Source organism: Venturia canescens, chromosome 6, assembly GCF_019457755.1.
Source record: "Venturia canescens isolate UGA chromosome 6, ASM1945775v1, whole genome shotgun sequence".
Taxonomy (NCBI): domain Eukaryota; kingdom Metazoa; phylum Arthropoda; class Insecta; order Hymenoptera; family Ichneumonidae; genus Venturia; species Venturia canescens.
The window spans coordinates 15716909-15740255 of NC_057426.1; the positions used below are offsets into that span (position 1 = coordinate 15716909).

The 23347-nt window shown below is 35.7% G+C and overlaps 3 protein-coding genes across 9 annotated transcripts in view; all 3 read right to left on the reverse strand.

Moving 5' to 3' along the window:
- Positions 1-10266, reverse strand: part of LOC122412521 (C-Maf-inducing protein-like) — a 69297-nt gene extending 59031 nt beyond the window's left edge. Inside the window, exons 1-3 of one of the 5 annotated variants that reach the window (XM_043422105.1) lie at positions 8727-10266; positions 8245-8290; positions 4012-7197 (exon numbers count right to left, since the gene is read on the reverse strand). In XM_043422105.1, the coding sequence (XP_043278040.1) occupies positions 4012-5805 (1794 nt within the window). In that variant the 5' untranslated portion in view covers positions 5806-7197; positions 8245-8290; positions 8727-10266. Of the gene's footprint in view, positions 1-4011; positions 7198-7271 lie in introns of all 5 variants that reach the window. The other 4 variants (XM_043422107.1, XM_043422106.1, XM_043422102.1 and 1 more) reach the window with 4 other exon arrangements.
- Positions 10267-10925: 659 nt separating this feature from the next.
- Dip-C (dipeptidase C) lies at positions 10926-17404 on the reverse strand. 3 transcript variants are annotated; one of them, XM_043422112.1, is made up of 9 exons: positions 17235-17404; positions 16314-16512; positions 15989-16228; positions 15818-15879; positions 15153-15197; positions 12110-12379; positions 11568-12012; positions 11329-11480; positions 10926-11232 (listed from the first exon to the last, which is right to left on the reverse strand). In XM_043422112.1, exons 1-9 carry the CDS (start codon positions 17258-17260, stop codon positions 11130-11132), a joined length of 1542 nt encoding a protein of 513 aa, XP_043278047.1. In that variant the 5' UTR covers positions 17261-17404; the 3' UTR covers positions 10926-11129. The 3 variants fall into 3 exon arrangements, with proteins under 3 accessions (XP_043278047.1, XP_043278048.1, XP_043278049.1); XM_043422113.1 differs by having other exon boundaries at positions 17099-17235; XM_043422114.1 differs by lacking the exon at positions 17235-17404 and having other exon boundaries at positions 15989-16194; positions 16314-16455.
- Positions 12531-15146, reverse strand: LOC122412522 (uncharacterized). Its single transcript, XM_043422108.1, has one exon. It carries the CDS (start codon positions 14745-14747, stop codon positions 12681-12683), a length of 2067 nt encoding a protein of 688 aa, XP_043278043.1. The 5' UTR covers positions 14748-15146; the 3' UTR covers positions 12531-12680.
- Positions 17405-23347: the final 5943 nt, after the last annotated feature.

Sequence of the window (23347 nt, forward strand, 5' to 3'; positions counted from 1 at the left end):
TGCTCGGAGCAGCACGTGTAAAAATATTGCAGTGAAATATGCATGAACGCGAGTGCACACGTACTTCTGTATGAGAATAAAGAAGTGAAGCAAGCACTCTTTTGTACTTCAATATTCAGGTACACAACGCCAGATTTACGAACTACTATATACACTAGGGTGGTGCAAAAAAAATCGATACTTTTTTTCTTGGAGCTCTAACGGAAATCGTTAATACATCAGAAAAAAATCATTTTCCCAAAATTTCTGATTTTTAGAAAAATTTTTAGATAGTGTTCAAGCCACTTTGCGATATTTCCTGTTTTCATTTTTTTCACAAAAATCGCGAAACAAAATTTTTTTTTGCTCTCATAACAGAAAATGTTGGTTCTTCATGGACTCATAAATCTAATGAAATTTTCTTATTCATAAAAAAATTTTAAGGCTACCTTGCATAATTTATTTCTTTTTTTTCTGTATATTTGGCTATAAATTATATATGAGATTAAAAAACGCGTGGCTACAGATGGCAGTTTTTGTCGTCCTTCCAAAAGAAAAGGTGAATGTATACTTCGCAAAAATATAGTTTTTCAAATTTACATGTTATAATATAGAGTTTTGCGTTTCCTCAAGCGATTGATATCGATTTTCTTGAATTTTTCATAGAGGTAAATATTTTTATGCACGAAAATTTTCTAGGGCACCGTACAAAAATGACAACGTGCCAAATAAAGCTGTGTTTTGCCAAATTCAAATTCTTTTTTTCAAAGTCTCATATTTTACCGCAGAAAATGATAAAATTTGGGAATTTTCAAGTTTTCTCGTGCGTCATAGAAATTAGTCAAATTATTTAGTAATTTAGTAATTAATTAAGTTGATTAATTAGTAAAATAGGACCGAATTCTTTTAGAAAAAAAGGAGACCAACAGATACAAACCCACAAATATTTTTCATCAAACTTCCAAAATCGATCTCGTAATTTTTGCAGATTTAAAAAAAAATTGAATTAACAAGATCGAAATAGGTCTATTGTACAAAGTTGCCTTCCTATATTAACTCAAATAGTTTTTGATTGTAAACAAACAATTAAGAACTAAAAATTTTTGCAATTTTGCATTCATACGCCTACATTTCTTTTTCATTAAAATTCGGTCAAAATATTTTACTAATTTTTATAATAAATGGGAAAACTAGAAAATACAAGATTTTGAAGTAGAGAATTTTAATCCGACAAAATTTTGAAAAACTGTTTTTGTAAAATACTTTCACCCCTTCATTTGGAAGGACGACAAGAATAGTTATTTGTAGCTGCAGGATTTTAAATCTTATAATTTATAGCTAAATATAGAGAAAAGAAGAAATAATTTATGCGAGGTGGTCTTGAAACTTTTTCTGAAAATGCAAAAATTTTAATAGATTTATAATTCCATGGAGCATTAACACTTTTCACTATAAGAACAAAAAAAATTTTGCTTCGCGATTTTCGAGAAAAAAAAGAAAAATATCGAAAAGTGGCTTGAGCACCCTCTAAAAAATTTTTCAAAAATCTAAAATTTTGGGAAAATTACTTTTTTTTATGTACTAACAATTTCCGTTGGAGCTTCAAGAAAAAAAAATATCAATTTTTTTGCATCACTCTAATATACACACAGGATGTGCGAAAAAAAACGATATTTTTTTTTACTTTGCATCCAGCCGAAAAAGGTCATTCAAGGTGAAAAAAAAGAATCCCAGAAGTAGAGGTCACCAAAAAATTTTTTCAAATGGCGCTTTGCGTTTAAAGATTTTCCATAAGAATAACACAGGAAATGATTGAGACCTCCAATCATTGTATCATAACTCTTCAGGAAAAAATCGCACAAAAACGACAATGATATATTTTTATAGAAAATCGATTCCCCTACAAAAAAAAGTCCTTATAAACATTCAGCTTGGAGCAACCATTCTCGTGCTATTACCCTTCGAGGTTGGATCGATAGAAATAAAAATTTCATAAAACTGTCGAAATCAAATTTTTCGTTTCACAAACAAACTTCTAGGAACTTTTTCGTAGAAAATTACTTGCTCTTTTAGAAAATCGTTATTATTATTCAAATTTTTTAATTTGAATAAAATTACTTATTTTTATGATTTTCATCAAATTATTGTAAACATGTTTTCGTGCTTGGTTTCCATTGGATAACAATGATTTCCACTAAAAAACCCTTAAATATAAACTTTCCATCTCGTTTTCATTACAATTGAGTATGAAAAGGAATAATAAAAGAAACGGCATTTATCAATAATCGGGTTTCAAAAGTCTTTACTTTTTGCCATGATTTTTTTTTCACCCGGTATCATACATAAAATTACAAATGAGGGTAATTAACGCTTTTGCTTACACGGGGTAAGATTAAATAATACCCATTGCTATTTTTAAGTGTGCCTTTATTGCAATTGGGGTATTTTTCACGATGAGATTGCATTATTTTCAATAAATATTGTAACTGCTCTTCGTTTTTGGTCAATGAGCCGTTGTAGGCTTCTATCAAAGCGATGTCACGTTCAGCCACGTCATTGACATCTTTCAAATTAAAAAAAAAAAATCTGAGCAGCTTAAATAACTGACATTTATAGACCATAAGTCCATATTTACCCTCAGAAAGTCATGCGGTAAATTAAATTGGTTGAAAAGGAATAAGGATTCTTGTGTGACGAAATAGCTTATATCCTTTGAAAGCAACGTTTTGTAATCACTTTTTTCAATGATTACTCGCTCTGAAGGAATTTTAGATTTTGCTCGAGATTGTAATATTTTAGCCTTCACGCTCACCGGCACAGCATTGTCGAAAAGCGCATTGTTCGAATAATAATAACGATTTTCTAAAAGAGCAAGTAATTTTCTAGGAAAAAGTTCCTAGAAGTTTGTTTGTGAAACGAAAAATTTTATTTCGACAGTTTTATGAAAATTTTTTTTCCATCGATCCAACTTCGAAGGAGAATCGATTTTCTATAAAAATATATCATTTTCGTTTTTGTGCGATTTGTTCCTGAAGAGTTATGATGCAATGATCGGAGGTCTCAATAATTTCCTGGGTTATTCTTATGGAAAATCTTCAAACGCGAAGCGCCATTCGAAAAAATTGTTTGATGAGCTCTCTTTCTGGGATTCTTTTTTTTCACCTTGAATCACCTTTTTTGGCTGGATGCAAAGTAAAAAAAAATATCGTTTTTTTTCCGCACACCCTAATACACACATATATATATAGCAGCGAGATAGAATTTTTTAATTAGAAGCTTCAGCGTTATGATCTTCTGTTCTGACTATTTGACAGGGACTTCCTCATACGGAGAATTGCTGTAGTGCTTTCCAGTTTTGTTGTAACGATTAATGTTAAACGAAAAAATCATGCGGGTAGCTTTTTGAACTTCAAGAATATAGATCAACGATGAAAATGAATTCCGAGGTAAAAGAATTGGATAAATAATGGCATTGTATAGAAGAAAATAACGACGATAGGTTTAAAAAAGTTGACAGGCTAAATAACACTGAATGCATAAAACGACGTTTACGTACGTAAGCGCCTCTCGCATTATCATTGCACGCAACACGCTAATTATCCTAGACACGCGCGGCGATGCTAATCTGGATGAATCAGTTCATATCAGTACGTGGTTTAATGCTAAATTCAACTCGTTCATACGCGCCAATACTTGATAAATTACAAGATATAGATCGTACAGAATTTTTGTTGTAGTACAAAAAAACTTTGCATGGAAAGCAGCCCGAGTTTATGGATTTATTAAACAGTCGTGAATTTTGGGTGAAAAATTCGCCTGAGAAGAACGAGATTCCGAAAAGACCAAACGTTCTGGGAGGTAGTGTGAATTACTTTTTCGCAAATCTGAGTTCGCTCTCGAGTGGAGGCTGTAGTACGTGATCGAAGACGAAAAAGACCAATAGAATAGAAAGGATACATGAATAGTTACAGCTCTAAACCACTAATTCAATTACCATTGATGATATTAGCCTATGGAACATTAGAGACCTACCGTTTTTGATGAGAGGCAGGCATCATTGAGATAGAGATGATGAGTCTCCCACCGCCGTAGAAATTTGCTCGAGAGAATTTTGCTTACAAGGGTCCTGGTGTGGTTAAGATAGCACACTTGTATGTCGCCTTCCTCGAGAGGTTTAAAACGAGGTCCGGCAGGTCCGGGACTAGGGCTTGGGCTTGAGGAGCCGCTGGTGGACGAGCATCCAGTGCTTTGTTGTTCGAGGTTGGGGCATGAGCGTGCGGCTGGTAGGCAGCTCGAGGCATCGAGGTTATCAGGTTTGAGGTTAATGCCAACATTAGCAGGACATTCACCGATGAGTGAACCTCCAATGTCATTATCGCGGGGCAAAGCTTCGGTGGAATCGACAACGGTTCCGGTCGACAATTGTGGAGAACTTGTGCTGGTTGTTTCTTGTCTTATAGCTCTACCATTAACCGACAGAAATCCGTAATAAGTCGTTCCTGGTTGCAGTTGAGTTCCACCAGTAAGTTTGACAGAAGTCAGTGCGGCCGGGCTGGAGGGTAACGAAGAGCCTTCCTCGGTTTCTGTTTCGGGGTAATTGCAGCGATTCAATTCTTCTTCTTCCTCTTCCTCCTCCTCCTCGTATTCAGGATCACTGAAACCGTTTTCCAATGATGGTATATCATTTATTGAACACGTGAATATGCTCGGTGATTTGTTGACGGGTTTGGTGGGATTGGACGCTATTTGATCCCCGTTCTCGTCGGCTTCTGGCTGGGCAATCAGAGTTGGTGGGAATTCTTGTTGACGAGAAGATAATGAGGAAGATGTTCCGGAGCCTAAGATCGTAGTGATTCCGTCGTCGGTTACAACGTTAATCGATTTATCCTGATTGTCCAGCACTTGCCGGTAATGATTTTGATGATTGTTGTATACGTTGTTGTGGTGAGTAAAATTGGAATGCCTCGAAGAGGACGATGATCTCGTGCTAATTGAGGTGTCGGTTATGCTGACAGGTGAGGGTGAGGGCGAGGTCGAGCATGGCTCGTCGTTGCTCGAGTTCGATGAATCCGAAGAGCGGAGACGCAGCAGCAGCTTTCTGCGCCATCTTCCACCGCCATCGTTGCTTCCGCTGCTTACCACCCCGCCTGCACTAACACCGCTGCTACCATTACCACCGATACCACCACCACCACTACCACCACCACCAGCACCACTAGCAACACCAACACCGCTGCCAGTAGCACTGTTGCTCATACACTTTGTCATGAAACCTGTAGACCGTTCAATCGTAGGACTTCTAGAGCGGATATCATTGTCCACCAGGCGAATGTTTGCCATCGATGGGAGTCTTGTTGGCGAGTCATAGCCTCGTTTTTGGAAAGGACGATCTAGATTTTTTATCAGAATTGAATTATTAGGTACTAAGGTGGTTTTTCCACCGATCGTTTTAGTGTCGGCATCCGGTGATTTGGTGCCTGGTTCAGGCGACAACGGATCCGCATCCAAGTAATCCGCCCTGATGCCTGGTAAGGTATCCGTGCTACTGCCACCGGATATTGACACCTGATCAATGAACCTTATTGATGAGGATCCGGAACCTTCGCTTGTCGCTTCGGAACCACGTCTCTTGAGCTCCAATGCAGTCAAGTTCGTTGTCGACGACGATGCAACATTATTCGGTGGGGTCGCTATTGTAGACGGAATACTACCCTGCTGGCTGGTAGCAATTAAGACGGCAGAAGACGACGGCGATGAACTGGCGGACGTGGTTGTTTCTGCCGTAATTCTCGATGTTCGCGTAAACGGACTTTGGAAGCAAAACATGACGATAGCGAATGATTTATCCGGCTTTATGTCACTGCGAATGTCGTCGACACGCGTCTCTTCTTCTTTCTTTGCCTCTCTTTCGAAATTGTTTAAACGAGATTTATGTTGAAATTTATTCTTTTAGTTTTTTTGTCTTGTTTGTCAGTACTGAGCGAACAGTCTTTAACATCGAAGCTCGCAGCTTGCCTCGGTTTACGTCGATGCGTCGAGAGATAACAAATACCGAGCCGTATGTGACGTGGTATGTGCGGTACAGAGATTGGAAGTAGGAAGGAGCGGGGGAAAAGTAAGACAGGTGTTGGCCCGATTGAACGGTATCGAAACGCGTCGCCGAGGACGTCAACTTTTTGCTCTTTCTCCCTCTTTCAAACTTCCTTTCGATGATTCTGTTGAATATTTTGCTGAGAACAAATTTTCATCCTAATCTATTTGTCTGTTTCAGTGTACTCTCAAATTAAACTTGTACAGTCTTTTTTCAAGGGTACTATCGTCTCTCTTTTAAACTTCGTTTCCGCTTTATCTGTAGTTGATAGATCAAGTCTCTCAGGAACTTATTCACGTCTATTATTCGCGTCTAGCCCGGGAAGCGATTATCTCATCGAGAACTATCCTTGCTATCCTCGTCAATTACACCACCGTTTTTATTGTATTTATTTTTTTTTCTTATCAATTTATTCTTCACCTTCCCTCATTTTTTTTCGTGCCCTTCGGAATGAGTCTCGAAACATTTTGTTCTTTCTCCGTTGTTTCCTACCATTTGATTTTCAAAACTTTTTCTTCTTATCCGGGAACATCATTGCTGATTCATCTTTATAACATCACCGCACCAAAACGAATATTAACAATCGTTCATGGATGCTGGTATTCCAGTTGAGTTTCGATTACAGTTACTATTATTTTCGTACGGTCACAAAACTCCGGCAGGCGTTCTTCGTCAGCAACTGATGCACTCGAAAGAAACAATTGTGGACTTGACCACCCTCGAAATAACGTCACACCCTGAATAACCACGCACTCTTCGTTGATTAATCAATGTTTTAGAGTCGGTATAAACCACCTTGAGAAGTGAAAGAAAATTTGAAGCAAGCAACTTTTCAGTCGATCATGTAGACCAATAGAAGACACTTAAGAACTTGATTGAGTTTTGTCACCCTTAAATGTGATTCTCCCTTCCGATTAAACATTAGAGAATCATATAGATAAATTATTCACAGATTTTCGATCATTCACAGTAATTAATAAATGCATTTGAATTTCAGAACGTTTGAAAATGTCACGCGCACTTGTTTCTTCGTTCAAACATATTGATTTCGATTAATTTTTAAATAACGGTCGATTCTAATGAGAACATTAACGGAATATCGTTGTTTCGGTCCAAACGTTACGACGCTAACAATTAATTGGAATTAATTTTTCGAGATTATTTTTAAAATTCAAAAGAAAAGAATAATTAATTTTTATACCTCTTCCATGAAAAGAAGATTCGCGATGTTAATAAGTGGATATTCAGTTGATAAAGTTTGAGTGGAGGATTTTGGTTAGACCGGACGCGAAAATAGAGTGGAACGATAGTGAGAAAGACGTGTGTATTCGAACGCGAGGCGTAATAGTGTCTCGAAATTCTCGTCGGGGAAAAACGGGCGTTAGGTATTATGGGCAGAGACGAGAGGAGACGCGAGGGCGCATCGAAGGTACGCGCGTGCGGACCCAGCTGAAAGAGATGAGGAATACTGTGGCGCGCACAGCGTTCGTCCGCGAGCTCTACCGGATCGATCCACACCTTACCTTCTTTTTACTTCAATTTTGTGTTCTTGTCACATAAATTCTCATGTTAAACATCGCTTTAATTTCACTTTTTTGCGTACAATTTTTTCAAATCCCATGGCATTTCGGACTATGACTCATTTAATTTTGTGAAGTTCAGTTTGAATAATCAGTTTTGACGTTTACTACAATGGGCTGTGAGATTAACCCGGTGAATTTATGTTTGTTTGACCAATTGTGAGTTTTTGATTGAACTATATTAATTTTTTTGAATATTGACACAGCTGATTCTTTATTCTGTAATTTATATCATGCTCAACGGTTCAAATATGGTAAACCATTTTTGGCAGAATTCGTAAGATATCATTATATTTATATATGTGGAATTACTTTGTTTAGTTCAATTTGGCTTTGCTTCGATATCATTTTCATATATTTAAAGACGAGTAGGTAACCTATACTATTTTTTTTATTTCCGTTCTCTAATAATATCAATGAGAATATTTGATCAATTATCTTAATATTGAGTCTACATTGAAAAATACGGAAAATCTAGATGTTTTCATGCTATGAGATTAAACGTATTACGCTTATTTGTAATGTAATAGGAGATTTGGAGAAAATCACCGCAATATGAGTGAGTCAAATTGATAACGATACTTGTGTACAAACCTTCAGTGACCAGACAAAAGTGACCTAACGTACACATAACGAAATCCTGTGCAAAGTAAATCAATGTGTCGCGATCAGGGTATTCCTATCTTTATCTCAAATTATGGTCCAAATTATAACTCGAAACTGAAGTAAATTTTATTTTGTGCTTAGACAAAAAATTTCGTTGAACCGAAAAATTATTTAAATTATGTAACGGTAAAAAGGGATATTTGAATCAAAAATAAGAAGGAATAATGAAAATCAAAATAATGGTAATAAAAAGTGCTTCGGTCCAATCTCCCATTACTTTGTAACGAAACGTCAAAATCAATTATATGGGACGAAAACTTTGTTACACCGGAGTAAAATATCTCATCTGAATAAATTTTTCTTTTCCAAATATATACAGTATTTCCAAAAATTACGTGGAAATCCTGAGACATGGCAGAGATATAGGAATAATTGTAGCGTAGTATCCACAATGTGCATTTGTTATTCACTTTTCGTATCTATATGCTGTAGATTATAACACCCGCGTATTCAGAGCTCGATGATTAAAAACCGACGAGCGATAAAATTCGATGCAGAGGTTTTTGATTCAGTTACATACGAGTTGAATTTTCAATCGATACACCATTTGTATTATGTAAACTGACGCGCAATTAGAGGTGAACTGTAACATAATTGTCATGAATATAAGGATAAAACGAAGAAAAATTAATGATGAAAGGAATGATGAATGGAATTTACATTATATCTTTCCCGATAATTTTTCGTATTTTTTAAATCGACGTAAATTGCGAAAGGAAAAGCGTCAGAAAAATTAATGATTCGCGACAGTATGAAAAAAAAACTTGCTCTTGTTCGTAAAGTCACGTATCCGTATCGTATACACACCTTATTGCACAAAAAGCGGCGAGCACACTGATGATCGTAACTGTCTCGGAAGCGGGCAAACCCGCTGCCTGAGTCTGAGGCCTTGTGAGCTATACACTCGTGGCTCAAATATAGCAACATATACACGGGGGGTCCTTAAAATCGTGCCTAGAATTGCCACAGCAAGGATTTGATGAAATTAGGAATTTAACTTTTCCGAGGCACTTTTCTTTTCGCATCATAGTTACCAGAATTACGAAATTACGAAATGACAAAATGAAGAAGTATGGAGCAAGAAAATTCTCGTAACGCCCTTCGCTGTTCACCAGCGGCTTGGATTGGATGTCATTGCAATCCATTGATATCTCGTCAACGCTGCATCGAAGAAAAAACTGCCACAAATACTTTTTTTTTTTAATTACATTACTCAAACTCTTGTTATTATCCAAGATCGACTTTTGCGACAAACGTTCTTCCTCATAAACGTACGTACTCATTTCATGACAGTTGTTTTTAAGACATGCGAAGTACAGCCCAAAGGCGATTGACTTTATTTTTTTCATATGCTACTCACCTAATACAACACATCCGAGTCACGACGTTCCAGTCATTGACATTAAGGTCATCCCTGAAGTAGTCGCGATCCTACTAATTTTTAAATTTTTCCGTAATTATTGTTATCACTTGTCTTACATTATCGTTCAATGTTCAACGTTAGAAGGTTCATTAGGAATTTCATAACATTCTATACCACTCTTAGGGATGAATCATTTTTTATACAGTTCCATACGTACTAATTCCAAAATTTTATTCGAATTAAAATTTGGATAAAAAATGATTTCTTTATTGTAAAATTTTGCCTGCCAGTAAGAAGTTTCGTCCGTCCGTTAAGATATTCATCAAATATCTCACTATTATTTATCAAATGTCAGGAATGCTTCTTCGCAGGAGTTTATGCAATTTTATGCGGCCTACGCCATATCTTTTAAAATTATAATACATTTCTTGTCATTTTTGACTCAACACTTATTCGTCCTAGATCTCGAGAGAATAATTGAAATAGCAGTTCACACCGTGAGATCATGTACGTAAGCACGTATCTACTGTGACTTGTACTTACGTCAAGAAAGCGACTCTCCACTGCAGTGTGGGGGAGTCAGAAAAGAGTGCGGTGTTCACGCTATCGAACATTGAGAGCGAAAAGTACCATCAGTTCGTTTCTCATTTCTACTCATTTCTTTGAAAACACATACCGGCACTCAAAGTATGGGTTAGTTAGTAGGATGTATATTCTTATGCAAGAGTGTACGAAGCTCGTTTTTTTATTGGTTCATATAACTTGGCGGATTTGGCGAGTAAAGTATGAGATTGATTTTCTTTGAGGATAAACTCTGTACAATTCGAGTAGAATTTTAGTATCAATTCATTTTGTAATGAAAGTTTCCAATTTTTTATATTTCAATCATATGTCGATCGAAAAAGCACATTATTTGAAGCGAATGAATTTTTGAGAGAAAAAAATTGCTTATGGAATGTAAAATTACTCAAAAGACTTTCTATACAATTGACCAATTAACATACTGAAAAGCGTGCATTGTTCGTAATTATAACTAAAATCGTTTACTTCGCGCATCATTTAACAGGCAAATAAAAGCGCAACAGCGCTTCGCGGAGAGAACCCTGGTCATGTATTGCGTCAAATTTCCCTGACAATATCAACAGGAAAAATTTTTGTGTTCAGACGGTTACTATCGATCCACTTTGTTTGTAAAAGAAAATAGTACGATAAAATTGCAACATGACAAAAAATATTGAAATCTTCATGATTTTTTAAATACGAAATGATTATTCAAAATGAATTATAAAATTTTAAAGAGTGGCTGATTTCTTTTCGTCATTCGAAAAGTTTACATAACATCGTACAGTTCATTACAATGTATATATTCATTTATATATTAATATATGAATGGAATAGATAAAAATATTTTTCATCGTATTACACGTTTTCATTGATCGAATAAATTTGTTCATGAGGAATGATTAAAAAATGACAATGATGTGGCAGCTCGTTCCTGAGGTAATTGCAAGTCGTTACGACCCTCAGCCATCCATTCCTCGATCTCCTTGACTCTGGATATGATAGAAAATAAAATGTAAAAGTTAAGTAATCGTGAAAAAGTACAAAATGACGCGTGATGAGTGAGATAGTTTCAACTGAGTACTCACGTGCGTGGTACAGAAGTAAAGTTCTCGACGCCATCTTCGGTTATCAAGACATCGTCCTCGATCCTGACGCCACCTGATCCGCGAAACTGTTCTAATCTTTCGGAAACAATGAACTTATTTTGTTCGGGATTGGCGAGTGCGGAGTCTAAAAGCTGTCACGAAGAGAAACATGTAAATTGTAAAATCTAGCCCAAAGAATCATAAAGTTTCGAATCAACGGATATATGGAATATACTAACGACATTGATAAAGTAGCATCCGGGTTCAATGGTCAAAACCATTCCAGCTTGCAATGTTCTGGCAGTCCGTAATCTTCTAATACCCGGCATAGCTGAGCGTTCTGGATTTCCCGGTAGGTAACCCCCAACATCATGCACATCAAGACCCAAAAAGTGGCCTAAGCCATGAGGCTGGAAAACTTCATTGAGGCCTGCTTCTATCATATCATCGATTTCCCCGCGCAAAATATTACCCTCCTTAAGTGATTGAAGCATAACTTTGTTTGCCAGGAGGTGCATGTCGGACCAGTTGACTCCAGGTCTCGCAGCGCTCATCACAGCGTTGCGAGCGTTCAGTACAGCATTGTAAACGATCTTTTGATTCTCTGTGAATTTACCGTTTGCTGGAAAACTGCAAGTTATATCAGCAGCGTAGCCACAGTAATTGCCACCCATGTCGAAAAGACTGTTGACATTAAAAATATTAGTATCAGTCGGTTGAGGCAGGAAAAATAAATGAAAATACAGTTTTCAATTAAAACTGGGAATTGCCCACCCCTTACCACATGTCGCCATCCTTAATAATTTTATTATTGGGTGCACCGGCATGTCCATAATGTAGATACGACCCATTGTGTCCACTTCCACAAATGCACGTGTATGATACATGACGACAGCCACCTATCGAATACACGTAATGTTTGAAGAGCGCTTCAGCCTGAAATTCCGTAAAGTTATGACGGACATTTCGCATCACGACTTTGTGAGCGTCGGAGCTAACTTTGGCGACATAACGGAGTACTTCGAGCTCCTCGCTTGTTTTTATAACGCGACTGCGGAAAAAAATACACGCAGCGTGTGAGTGGCTTTTTGAAAAATTACAACCTGTATAGATATATTTAGATAAAGAAGCGAACGTTCTATGGAATTGAAAAAAAAAATGAATGTATTACATATAATAATATCAATAGTTGAAGAAATTAATTAACTGCGGGTCAGCCAATTTATTGATTAAGGGGGTCACATGATCATTTTTTTTCAAGCCCATCAGATTCTGTACAATTCTAGAGAAAAATATTTGTATAAAAACAATTAAAAATATATAAAATTTATAAAAGCCCGAAAAATGAGAGTTTAATCAACCGATCGCAATTTCCGAGTTATGTAATCACTTATTCCTTTCGGTGAATTTCGGAGTGCCAAGATCGTCATGTAGTTTAGCGCAACGACACGAAAGCCTAATTTTTTCAGATGTCGAATTCGCATCTCTTGAGGCCCGATCAAATTATTCGTGTTGTGACAATAGTGTTCTGGCAGATGGATTAGAACAGCGGTTTTAATGTTTTCATTATCGTTCGTAATCGGAAAGATCGAAGTATTAATGGATCGCGGATGAATTAAAATGTCGAGGGTATACAGATCTATCATCGAAAGTTGTCCGATCATTACAGCCCTGCTTAATTTATCATCGCCCCCACTAATCTTCGATAAATGGTTAAACAAAAGTTCGGTAACGCGTTTTAGCCTTGATCTCATAAAGACTCTTTTTTTACAATGAATTTCCGGTATCATTCGACACGCATAATGATCGCATTCGATCGCCATGGCTCTGTCGAGGAAGCACAATTTTTCTCGAAGGTACATAATTGTTTTCGTGTCTCGGTTTAAGTGCAATTGTTCAAAAAATTTTGACGTGAACAATTGGTCTACGAGATTAAGAGGTGTCTGCTCGAGATAAATCAACGAAAGTATAATATTCAGTGCATCATTCGTCGCCATTGTCGAAAATTTTGATTCCAACGACACTTGAAAGGTTTTCAAAAATTCGTCACTCTTGGGTGTACGGAAGTTCAAATAACCAAATGGTACGAAAATAGGAGCAAGGAGCGAGGCTGGAATGTCCATCGAATGTTTCATCAGATAGTCTGTGCAAGCGTTGAAAATTTCGATGTTTCGTATGCGATTTTTACTGCAATAATTCATCACGAGTGCAATTAACGCAGGATCTTTGATAGTTAGTCCTTTTGCTCTCATGAACCTCGCCAGTGAACTTTCCAACGTCTCTTTCTCCGTAAATCTCAATTTAGTTATAGTTTTCATGAAATCAAACAACTCGCTCTCTTGAGCAGTATTAATGTGCAGTTTCGACCATTTTCGTGCACAAACCAGAGCGTTCTTTGCGTTTCCATAATTAAACATGATTTCCAGAATGTCAGACATCTGGCTCCCATTCAGCCTCCACCAATTCGTAATTAATTTACGATCCAATATCGTTTTAACGAGTCTTCGACTCTCCCGGAAAAACGGAAGTATTTTGAACAGTGGTGCTAAATTCTTCTCATTGATTTCACACTCTCGCGCTTTAATTCCGATCCAAAGATTGTCTACGGCTTCGTGATACTTTGAATCCCCATAAGAGGATAGAATCTTCACCAATTCAATCATCTGGCTAACATGGAATTGACCTTCTGTTGCGCGTATTAATGCTTCATCACAAAGACAATCTTTATGTGCGTTTCTGGACGTACTGACCCGATCTTTATTCAACAAAGCGAGACCATCAATTATCATTTCGTTGTTACGAGTTTTTGCAATCATGTCTATCAACTGCTCTAACACTTTTTCACGGCCGTTTGAACTGTTCAACAACGATTTATCTCCAGCCTCCGTTTCTGTTAAGGAGCTTTTCTGTCCACATGAAAAATCATCAATTTCGAATCGCATTATTTCCTTCAGAGCTTCAAAGGCAACTCGACTATTTATTTCATCGGTCATCGTATTTTCTATAATAGGTCCAACACGCTTTGAAAAATTCGGATTCTCGTCTTCGTTTTTTCTGTTGTTATGGCTCTTATTTCCAACAACATCGGCCTCGGTGATGAATAAAATAGCTGTTCCCTCATCAGTCTCAATATGAATTTCTTTCTTGTTATCGTTGTATTTTCCTATTTTTTTCTCTCTTCGACCATCTGGCACTTTAACTTCCGTATCAGAAAAAATGATATCATTGATATCACGAATCTTATGTACGATTATCTCAGCTTCGTCGATTATTCGACCATCCTGCATGATAATACTCGTACGCATTAGTGGCGAGAATTTCAATTTTTTTCTTCGATCGGATTTCGAGCATTTGTGGCTAAACTTTGGGGAACCTGGGCGAAAATTGAAAGTCCAACGAAAAAGTATTCTTGGCAACATTCTCTCTCTCGCTCTCTCTCTCTTTCTGCGAGTAGAATTGAACAAAATGTAGATTTCCAGATTGAGCTCACAACACGATGAAATAGCTGGATTGATCGATTCTGCCTTAAAAATTGTTGGTTACTCTATAACCTTGACATTTTTAAAACAATATAATTTCTGTTAGTTTGAACACTCTTAAGATAGTTGGGATTTGTCCTTAAAAAGAGTATTCATTCCGACAATGAGAAATCAACTATTATGAAAATTGTTCATCGGAATAGTACATTACGATATACGTGTGACTTAAGTAAGGTGTCTGTTATTGCACGGCGTGAAGTGAGCACCTGAGTGAAGCCAGCGTAATTCAAGTCACACATATCGTAATGTGCTATTTTTATATGCCCAAGAGCATAGTATACTTACCATTCACAAATAACTGGGTACAAAATTTTATTGTTGACTTGCGATCTGAAAATTATAAGAAACTAATTAGCTGAAATCGAAATAAAAAAAACGAACTAAAATATGGTAACATGAAACGTGCTCGGTCGGTAGGGAAGTTTAGAATAAGTTTTCTCCCACATTTACAACACTGGTTTTGGGGAAACACGAGATTTGGGCCCGTTCTTGAGAGATCAGGAGAAAAATTAATTTTTCATTTCGAATCAATTATAATTTAGACGAATATTGAAGCGATGTAATTTTACCGATAGCTGGCATTCATGATATCTAATAAAGTGTGACGAGTATTTTTTTGTCCATTTGAACTGCATGACTCTCGGTCGGTAAGCATTTTCAATATTTTATGTAATAACTCGATTACTACATTTTCAATTTTCAGGAAAATACAAAATGATTCTTAATCACTAAAATTAAGTCGATTATTTAAGGTAAGAGCCCGTCGGTAGTTATGTCCAACCCGAAAAAACGTTTTTGTCTCGTAAAGGTTTCCAATTTTAAAACAGCAAGAAAGAGTATGCCTTTGTTTTCTTTATCAAAATATAGGTTGTTTGGGATAGAACTTGGGACACCATGACAACAGTTCAATACTTATTGTGGTGATCATGCAATAATACGGAAATACGTACTGTTTTATGCCTTCGTATGTCGCTTCACGAGATAAGAGGTTGCTATCACTGTTTAGGCCATACTTTGTATAAAAAAAAATATATAAAAATTGAGAGGGAGTATTAACAATGAACTTATGGGAATATTTGTTTTCATTGTGAGCAATACACAATAAATGTTCAAAAACTTACCAAAGTCAATATCATTTTTGCATTTAATTGATGCATGAGTGATTCTACGTCACAATTATAATAAATTTCGTCGACACCGTATCTCGCCTTGAAATCATCCAAAGTTTTTAATTTTCCACACCATACCTCGTACTCTTTGGGTAATTTCGGAACCAGAAGTATGGAATTTCCTGTAGTGACGTCTATCGCTCCCATACAGTCGGGCTCTTCAACCCCAAAACACCATTGAAAAAAAGATTCCTGTTTTTAATGATAACATTTGATGCCATAATTAAATTCATTCAGAACAATGAAATAAAGCAGATTCATTTTGAACTCGGATCACCTGTCGGAATTCGTGATTAATGTCGGTATCATTGAATGGAACTTCCGAACCCCCCTGCAACAATACAACGGCACCAGCAGCTGGAACGTCCGGTGTCTCCCTCAACCGGGCAATTAGTCTATCACGGTTTTTCCGAAAAAGCGACATTGGAACTTTCAATGTGTGATCCCCCATTGAATAATACGAATCCATGATTTTACTGGAATATAACATCATCACTTTTATTCAGAATATGGAAATTCACTTTATGTGTTTATTTCAAGTATATTCACTGCTTCATATGCGAGGAGTTTTTCAAGCAGGTCAATTCATTATTTTGACGAAGTATTTTAGATAATTTATTCAGAACGAAGGTTTTTTTTACGAAAATTGTATTGTAAAAATTTTCAAAAATCTTTGAAATTCTAGGCAATGCTTAGACCTTTTTTATGAACTGTATCTCAATGGGAAACGCGAATAATGTTTATTATTATAAAAACAATATTGAATTTGAGTATTTCAGTTTGTGAATCCACGCCGATGAAATACAATCGTATATAGAAGCAGCAGTTGTTTCAATACCACGACCAAACGCTCTCATTTTTGATAAGACGATTTGATACTAATTAAGCAGATTGTATTGACGCTCAAACGTTTTTCAGTAATTTGCCACATGCAACATTAACATATCACATTAAACAAAATAAAAAACATCTTGAAAACCAGTGCTCCAATATTTGTGACTCATGTGCATCGAAGAGTTATAAAAATTCGCGAATTGAATTCGATCAATTTAAAGGACGCACCGCAGACGCACTTATAAAAAAAATTTGGCGTAACTTTGTTAAAAATGCACTTGAATTCTGATGACTAATCACTATTAAATAACAGAATATGTATTTTTCAAATGTAGCGACACGTAGAACACTTAATTATACGTACATTCGTGAAGGTTCAGATGCGGCCATGTTGGGAAATTTGACGTGCAAGTTGATTTGCGCCTGCGTGAGAATTCTCGTTCTCGTTTGCTCGTACTTTTACTAACCGGTTATTATTTTTTTTGATTGTACTTTAATGGCTTTGTCGCTGGTGGTATTATTTTCATTACTGTACACCTCATGTGCTCAGTAGTATGACGAAGCCTATATATGCGTGCTCTGAAAAACAATAAATTTATTGTTTGGTCCAAGATTGTTTTTTTTTCGTTCGCAAAATCACGAATCGTGTAAGCTTCGGGAAGCGTACGAGGAACTGTGATACAGCTGTGATCAACAGCACATTCGGAATTTCCCAGCTTGTAATGTTGACCATTTTATCGAGCCCCATCGTATTCTTATCAATCACGCGTTTTATTAAATACATATATAAGGTTCATTATTTGCGGTTCTGTATATACAAACATATATTATATATATATTAGGGTGTGTCATTTCAGGGCAACATTTTTTTTTCAGGTGCTCACTCAAAAATCTTCAGTTTATACATAAAAAAAAAATTGTCGCAAAAGGAGAACGCTGTTAAAAAATATTTAGAGGTTCATCATCGGCCTTATAGTTTTCCCATTTAAATAACATTGAAAATGTGTTTCCTTTCATTGATATTGGTATTTCTCAGTCCGATTTCATATCGTGGGGTTGTATGGGTGAGTTTTTGTAGGAAATTGAATTGGCTACAAAAAAAGTCCTTTCAGAAAAAACGTTCCAGTCAACTGTTTCCGAACTATTCCTATTCAAAGCGAATTTTAGATGAAAACATGTGTTTAAATCTACTTCTTGACTGATTTTTTAAAGATATCGTAATGAAAATTTTATGCACGCCAAGCTTGTGTGTAATGTTGAAAATGAATTTGTGCAGTACATCGTATAGATACAATGCATGCACTTGTACGCGTAAACTGTTTTAAGTTTATAACCCGAGCTAGCATAAAAACAGATGATAATCTCTTAATAATTGCAGAATCATTCGAGAAACCTTTGTTGCTCTGTGACGTTTGCTGGAAAATTTTTCTGAATAAGTGAGGGATTAGGGCTAAAAGTGTACACGAATGAATTCCACAAGAACCTTAATTCATTCACTGTACTTGGCTACGTTAGAAAATGATCTCATTTTTTTTTTTATTTCCAAAATTCAGAATTCCTACAGGAATTCACTTGTACTTGTGTCCCCCGGATGGGCCGGACAAGTACTTTTATTTAAACATAATTTGTATCGATCCAATCGACGTTGAATTTTGTGAAAAATACCAGAGGATCCTGAAAGTCTGAGAAGAATCGATTTTCTTATAAGTCTCTGCCACCATAGAGTATGAAATGACTAGCTTGCATGTGATTCTTTCAGATTTGAAAGCTTCTTAGAACAATTCAATAATGTAAAAATTTGGAGTTACTAATAAAATACTTGTCCACCGATTGATATCATAAATTTTAGTGCTGCACGTAATTCAAGGGGTAATTTTTTTCAATTCATTAGAAAATACTTGGCCTCGAATTGATATAATAAATTTTCATGTTGCACGTAAATTAGATGGGATTTTTTTCAATTGATTTAGCTGTTCGAATCAAATAAGAAGAATGAGGCATCAGTTTCCAAAATGATTTCAAGGGCGATTTTTCGGTTTATTATTTTTTACTTGTTATTTGATTCTTTTGACACTTTAAAAAATAGATGCAGATTAGTTTTTTTTTAATATAACGTTTTTTCAAGATTTGTAAAATTTTTTTCGAATTGTTCTGTATTTTTTTTTATGAAATAATTTTTTTTACAATTAAAAAAAAATTTTGTTTAAAGTTTTTTTTATGGGTGGAATTATCAGCAAACGAGGGACCATCAATGTACTTGTCCCAACCTTTTTTTCCCTAGCGGAAATTTATGGTTTGATATCACGTCTTTTTTCTCAAAAGATCCTTATTTATGTTCAGATGACTATAAGATTTTAGTTTAAATATCTATGAATTGTTTATAATTTTCAGCGTATAACGTTGGTTTTCACGAAAAAAGACCTATTTTTCGTCGAAATTGTACTGAAAATATTTCGATAGAGGTTTATTCTTGGACTTTGGTGATTTTTCTCCTTGTCTTCTAATATGTTTCGTCCATTGGGAACTCAAGAGCATGGAGCAATGCGTGTTGCGGGCCGAGATATGATTTTCGGCTGATAACGTTAGGAAAAAGAAAGGAAAAGAGGAGAGATAGATCAAATTCAAGACACAACAAATCCAACAGAATTGGCCCTTTTTAAATGTTGCTTTTGCATTCTGAATCTAGACATTTTCATGTCATTCAAAACGTGTCCTCGATGAAATATATTTCCAAAGTTTGCAAGTGGCCGCTGAGATCCAATTATCTACAGTTTGATAGTTGCTGAAAAAAGGCACCCGGAAACATTTATAGAACTCAAAGAAGCAAAAAAAACTGAGCGTACTTAATTCAACAGAGCAACGGAATTCAAAGACGTTTAAGTTATCTGCATTGGTTTTGGAGAAAAACAATTTCAGGAGAATTCAGGAATGAATTTAAAAGTTTAAAAACTCAGAATAAAATAGAAAACGGAAAATTTAGGAATTTAGAAAAGCTGAAGACGTTTGTGATGAATTTTTGAGATTACATGTTATGGTTGGAGTAAAAAATTTAAATGATTGGCACACATGCTGCGCCACAAAAATATGAAAGTTTGGAAGTATTCGCTTCATACCGCAGTAATACAAACTTCAATAGTATTTAAAAAGAAATACTTTAAAACTTACTAAACCAAGTTCTATTACTCATTCTCATAATCAAAGATAGGGGGTGATACTTAACACACATATTTATGCACAGAAATTTCAGAGTTCGCAGGTATCTGCTGCGATTCAATGTATCTGCGCAATAAATTTTGAAGACAGCAATTTAAAATCTATCCATAAATGAGCAACTGAAGACTTCTGTGATGAGTGTTTACTTCATATATATGTTACAGTTAGTTTTAAAAAGTAAAATGAGTGGCACAGTATATCAATTTTATAATTCGCAGATTTTTGCTGTATTTCAATAATCCAAATCAGTATTATAGAGAAAAGTTGGAAAAAGTCATGATGTTACGTTGAAATGACATAGCGAACATTGTATTCAGAAATTCTGTATGTTCCCATGGATGTTAGCAGGCATTATATTTGATCGCATCCAAAACTGAGCAACTGTAGACTTAGCGTAATAAATCTTTTCACTAATAATTCCACATTTGTAGTTTGCAAAGTGGGAATACTCAACATACATGTCATTTCATAAGTATTGTTGTCAAAATTTGTGTTTGCCTACTGCATTCCAAAGATTCGACTTTTCATATGATCAGCAAACAAAGCATCCAAAGACTTTTTGGAATAAGTTTCAAAATTTGTTACTCGACAGACCAGGTGGAAAAAGAATAACTACACTCATATCAAGACCAGAAACTGTTTTGAGAATCTGATGTACAAAATGTGAGATTGATGATCATAGCTGGAAACCTCTTGAATCACGTTACCACAATCAGCATGAAGAAATAGTAGAAAATCATAGGACACATATTAGGCAATTAATTAATGATATGTATCGATCCGCTGCAAACCGATGGAGTGAAAACAAGGATCGGAGAGGGCAGAGCCAAACTGAATATGAAGCAAAATATGGGAAACATGAGAAATAAATTAGAAAACATTTATTCAATTAAAGTTTACAACATCATTCTAACAGTTCTGTGTGTTTTTGTTGTATTTATTCATATATATAATCTGACGCCTTCATATATATAACCTAGCCTACTGACGATATATTTACACTGGACAATATTTCTCGCACTCTGATTTAATTGAAAGATTATTTTAGTTAACGCTTATTTCCAGTCGAACAAAATAATGAAATCTTGAAAAGTTTTCGTTGACATATATGCATCGCGCATTTTTTATATCCTTTTTCGCACACATATCACAGACTACATTTGCGCGGCCGCTTTGATACTGGTTTAGTATATCACAAAATTTAACGAAATAAATAGTAATATGCACTTCGTTAGATGACGAAAATTTTTTAGTTATCCCGCACACACTTCATAACATCATAACCCCAAACGTCAACATGACGTGAAACTTCGGCTGCTGGTGACTTTCGAGCTCTCGGCATGTGACGTCAGTCCGCGACACCGCCGCGAAGTTAGACCGAGGGACATGAGGCCTTTGATGGTATTATATACAGACTCGTCAAATTTCTAAATGTGTTAGTAACTTTTGCATAACTTGAGCCTGTGCAAAGTTTTTTCTCAGCAATTACGCTACTGATCGTGTTGGTTTCGGGCTCATTCGAAAGAGATTTTGAAATTTAGTCTCCAAACTAATTTTCGCTTAACAAAACATGTCTTGGGCTCCGCAATTCTAGAAAATGACATGCCAGTTTTACCCCCACCACCGCGAATCGTTTTTTCGGAGAAAAGATAGTCTCGGCGAGAGCCTCAGGCCAGCAGACGATAGGGTTGTCAATGTACTTGTCCCGAGACTCTACCGAGTCTCTTGATAATTTTCGCGTCATCTAACGAAGTGCATATTAATATTTATTTTGTTAAAACTTGTGGTTTACTAAACCGGTATAAAAGCGGCCGCGTAAATGTAGACCGTGATCTGTGTGGGAAAATAAAAAATATAAAAAAATGCGCGATGCATATGTCAACGAAACTTTTCAAGATTTCATTATTTTGTTCGATTGCAAATAAGTGTCAACTGAGATAATCTTTCAATTGAACCAGAGTGCGCGGAATATTGTCAGGTGTAAATATATCGTCAGTTGCGTGATTATATATATATCATGTGTAATAATGTAGGTTATATATACGAGTTTCCTTTAATAGCTGTGTGGTAACGAACCGGCCGGGGTTTGACGTTACGAAGTGCGGGACAATAAATGTAACAAACTTTCGCATAGTTAGTGAATAATATGAATAAGGCAAATCAGTATAGATCTGGAATTATAAGGAAAAATGTTCGTCAACCTATAACGTCAAATTTTCTTTTTGCGATCTGAAATATTATGGTTGATAATTAATAAAAGAACACACGGAACTGTTAGTATATATAATGTGAGAAACTCCAATTGAATAAATGTTTTCTAATTTATTTCTTGTGTCATCATTATTTTTGAATATTCCCATATTTTGACTCTTATTGAGTTTGGCTCTGCTCTTTCCGATCCTTGTTTTGACTCTATTGGTTTGCAGCGAATCGATACATATTATTAATTGGTTGCCTAATATGTGTCCTATGATATTCTACTATTTCTTCATGCTGATTGTGGTAACGTGATTCAAGAGGTTTCCGACTATGATCATCAATCGCACATTTTGTACATCAGATTCTCAAAACAGTTTCTGGTCTTGATATAAGTGTAGTTATTCTTTTTCCACTTGACAGCTGTCAAGTAATAAATTTTGAAACTTGTTCCAAAATGTCTTTGGATGCTTTTTTTACTGATAATATGAAAAGTTGAATCTTCGGAATGCGGTAGGCAAACACAAATTTTGACAACAATACTTATGAAATGACGTGTATGTTGAGTATTCCTATTCTGCAAACTGCAAATGTGGAATTATTGATGAAAACAGTCATTACGATAAGTCTACAGTTGCTCAGTTTTGGATGTGATTGAGTTCTTAAATTAAGTATAATGCCTGCCAACATCACAGAAACCCACAGAATTTCTGAATGTTATGTACGCTATGTCATTTTAATGTAACATCATGACTTCTAACAACTTTTCACTATAATACTATAAATTTGGATCATTGAAATACAGCAAAAATTTCCAAACTATAAAATTTATATACTGTGCCATTCATTTTACTTTTTGACTCTCACCGTAACATAAATATGAAGTGAAAAATTCATTACAAAAGTTCTCAGTTGCTCATTTATGGATGGATTTGAAATTGCTGTCTTCCAAACTCATTGCGCAGATACATTGAATCGCAGCAGATACCTGTGAACCTCAGAATTTCTGTGGATAAATATTTGTGCTAAGTATCACCCCCTATTTGTGATTATAGTAATATGTAATGA

What these genes read in the sequence shown, in the direction of transcription:
- LOC122412522 (XM_043422108.1), bottom strand. Translation starts at nt 14,747, where the DNA reads ATGTTGCCAAGAATACTTTTTCGTTGGACTTTCAATTTTCGCCCAGGT.
- Dip-C (XM_043422112.1), bottom strand. Translation starts at nt 17,260, where the DNA reads ATGGCCGCATCTGAACCTTCACGAAT. An exon ending in GCATCTGAACCTTCACGAAT is followed by an intron (nt 16,513 to 17,234) that starts GTACGTATAATT and finishes GTTATATTCCAG; the next exon opens with TAAAATCATGGATTCGTATT. An exon ending in TACCCAGTTATTTGTGAATG is followed by an intron (nt 12,380 to 15,152) that starts GTAAGTATACTA and finishes TTTTTTCCGCAG; the next exon opens with TCGCGTTATAAAAACAAGCG.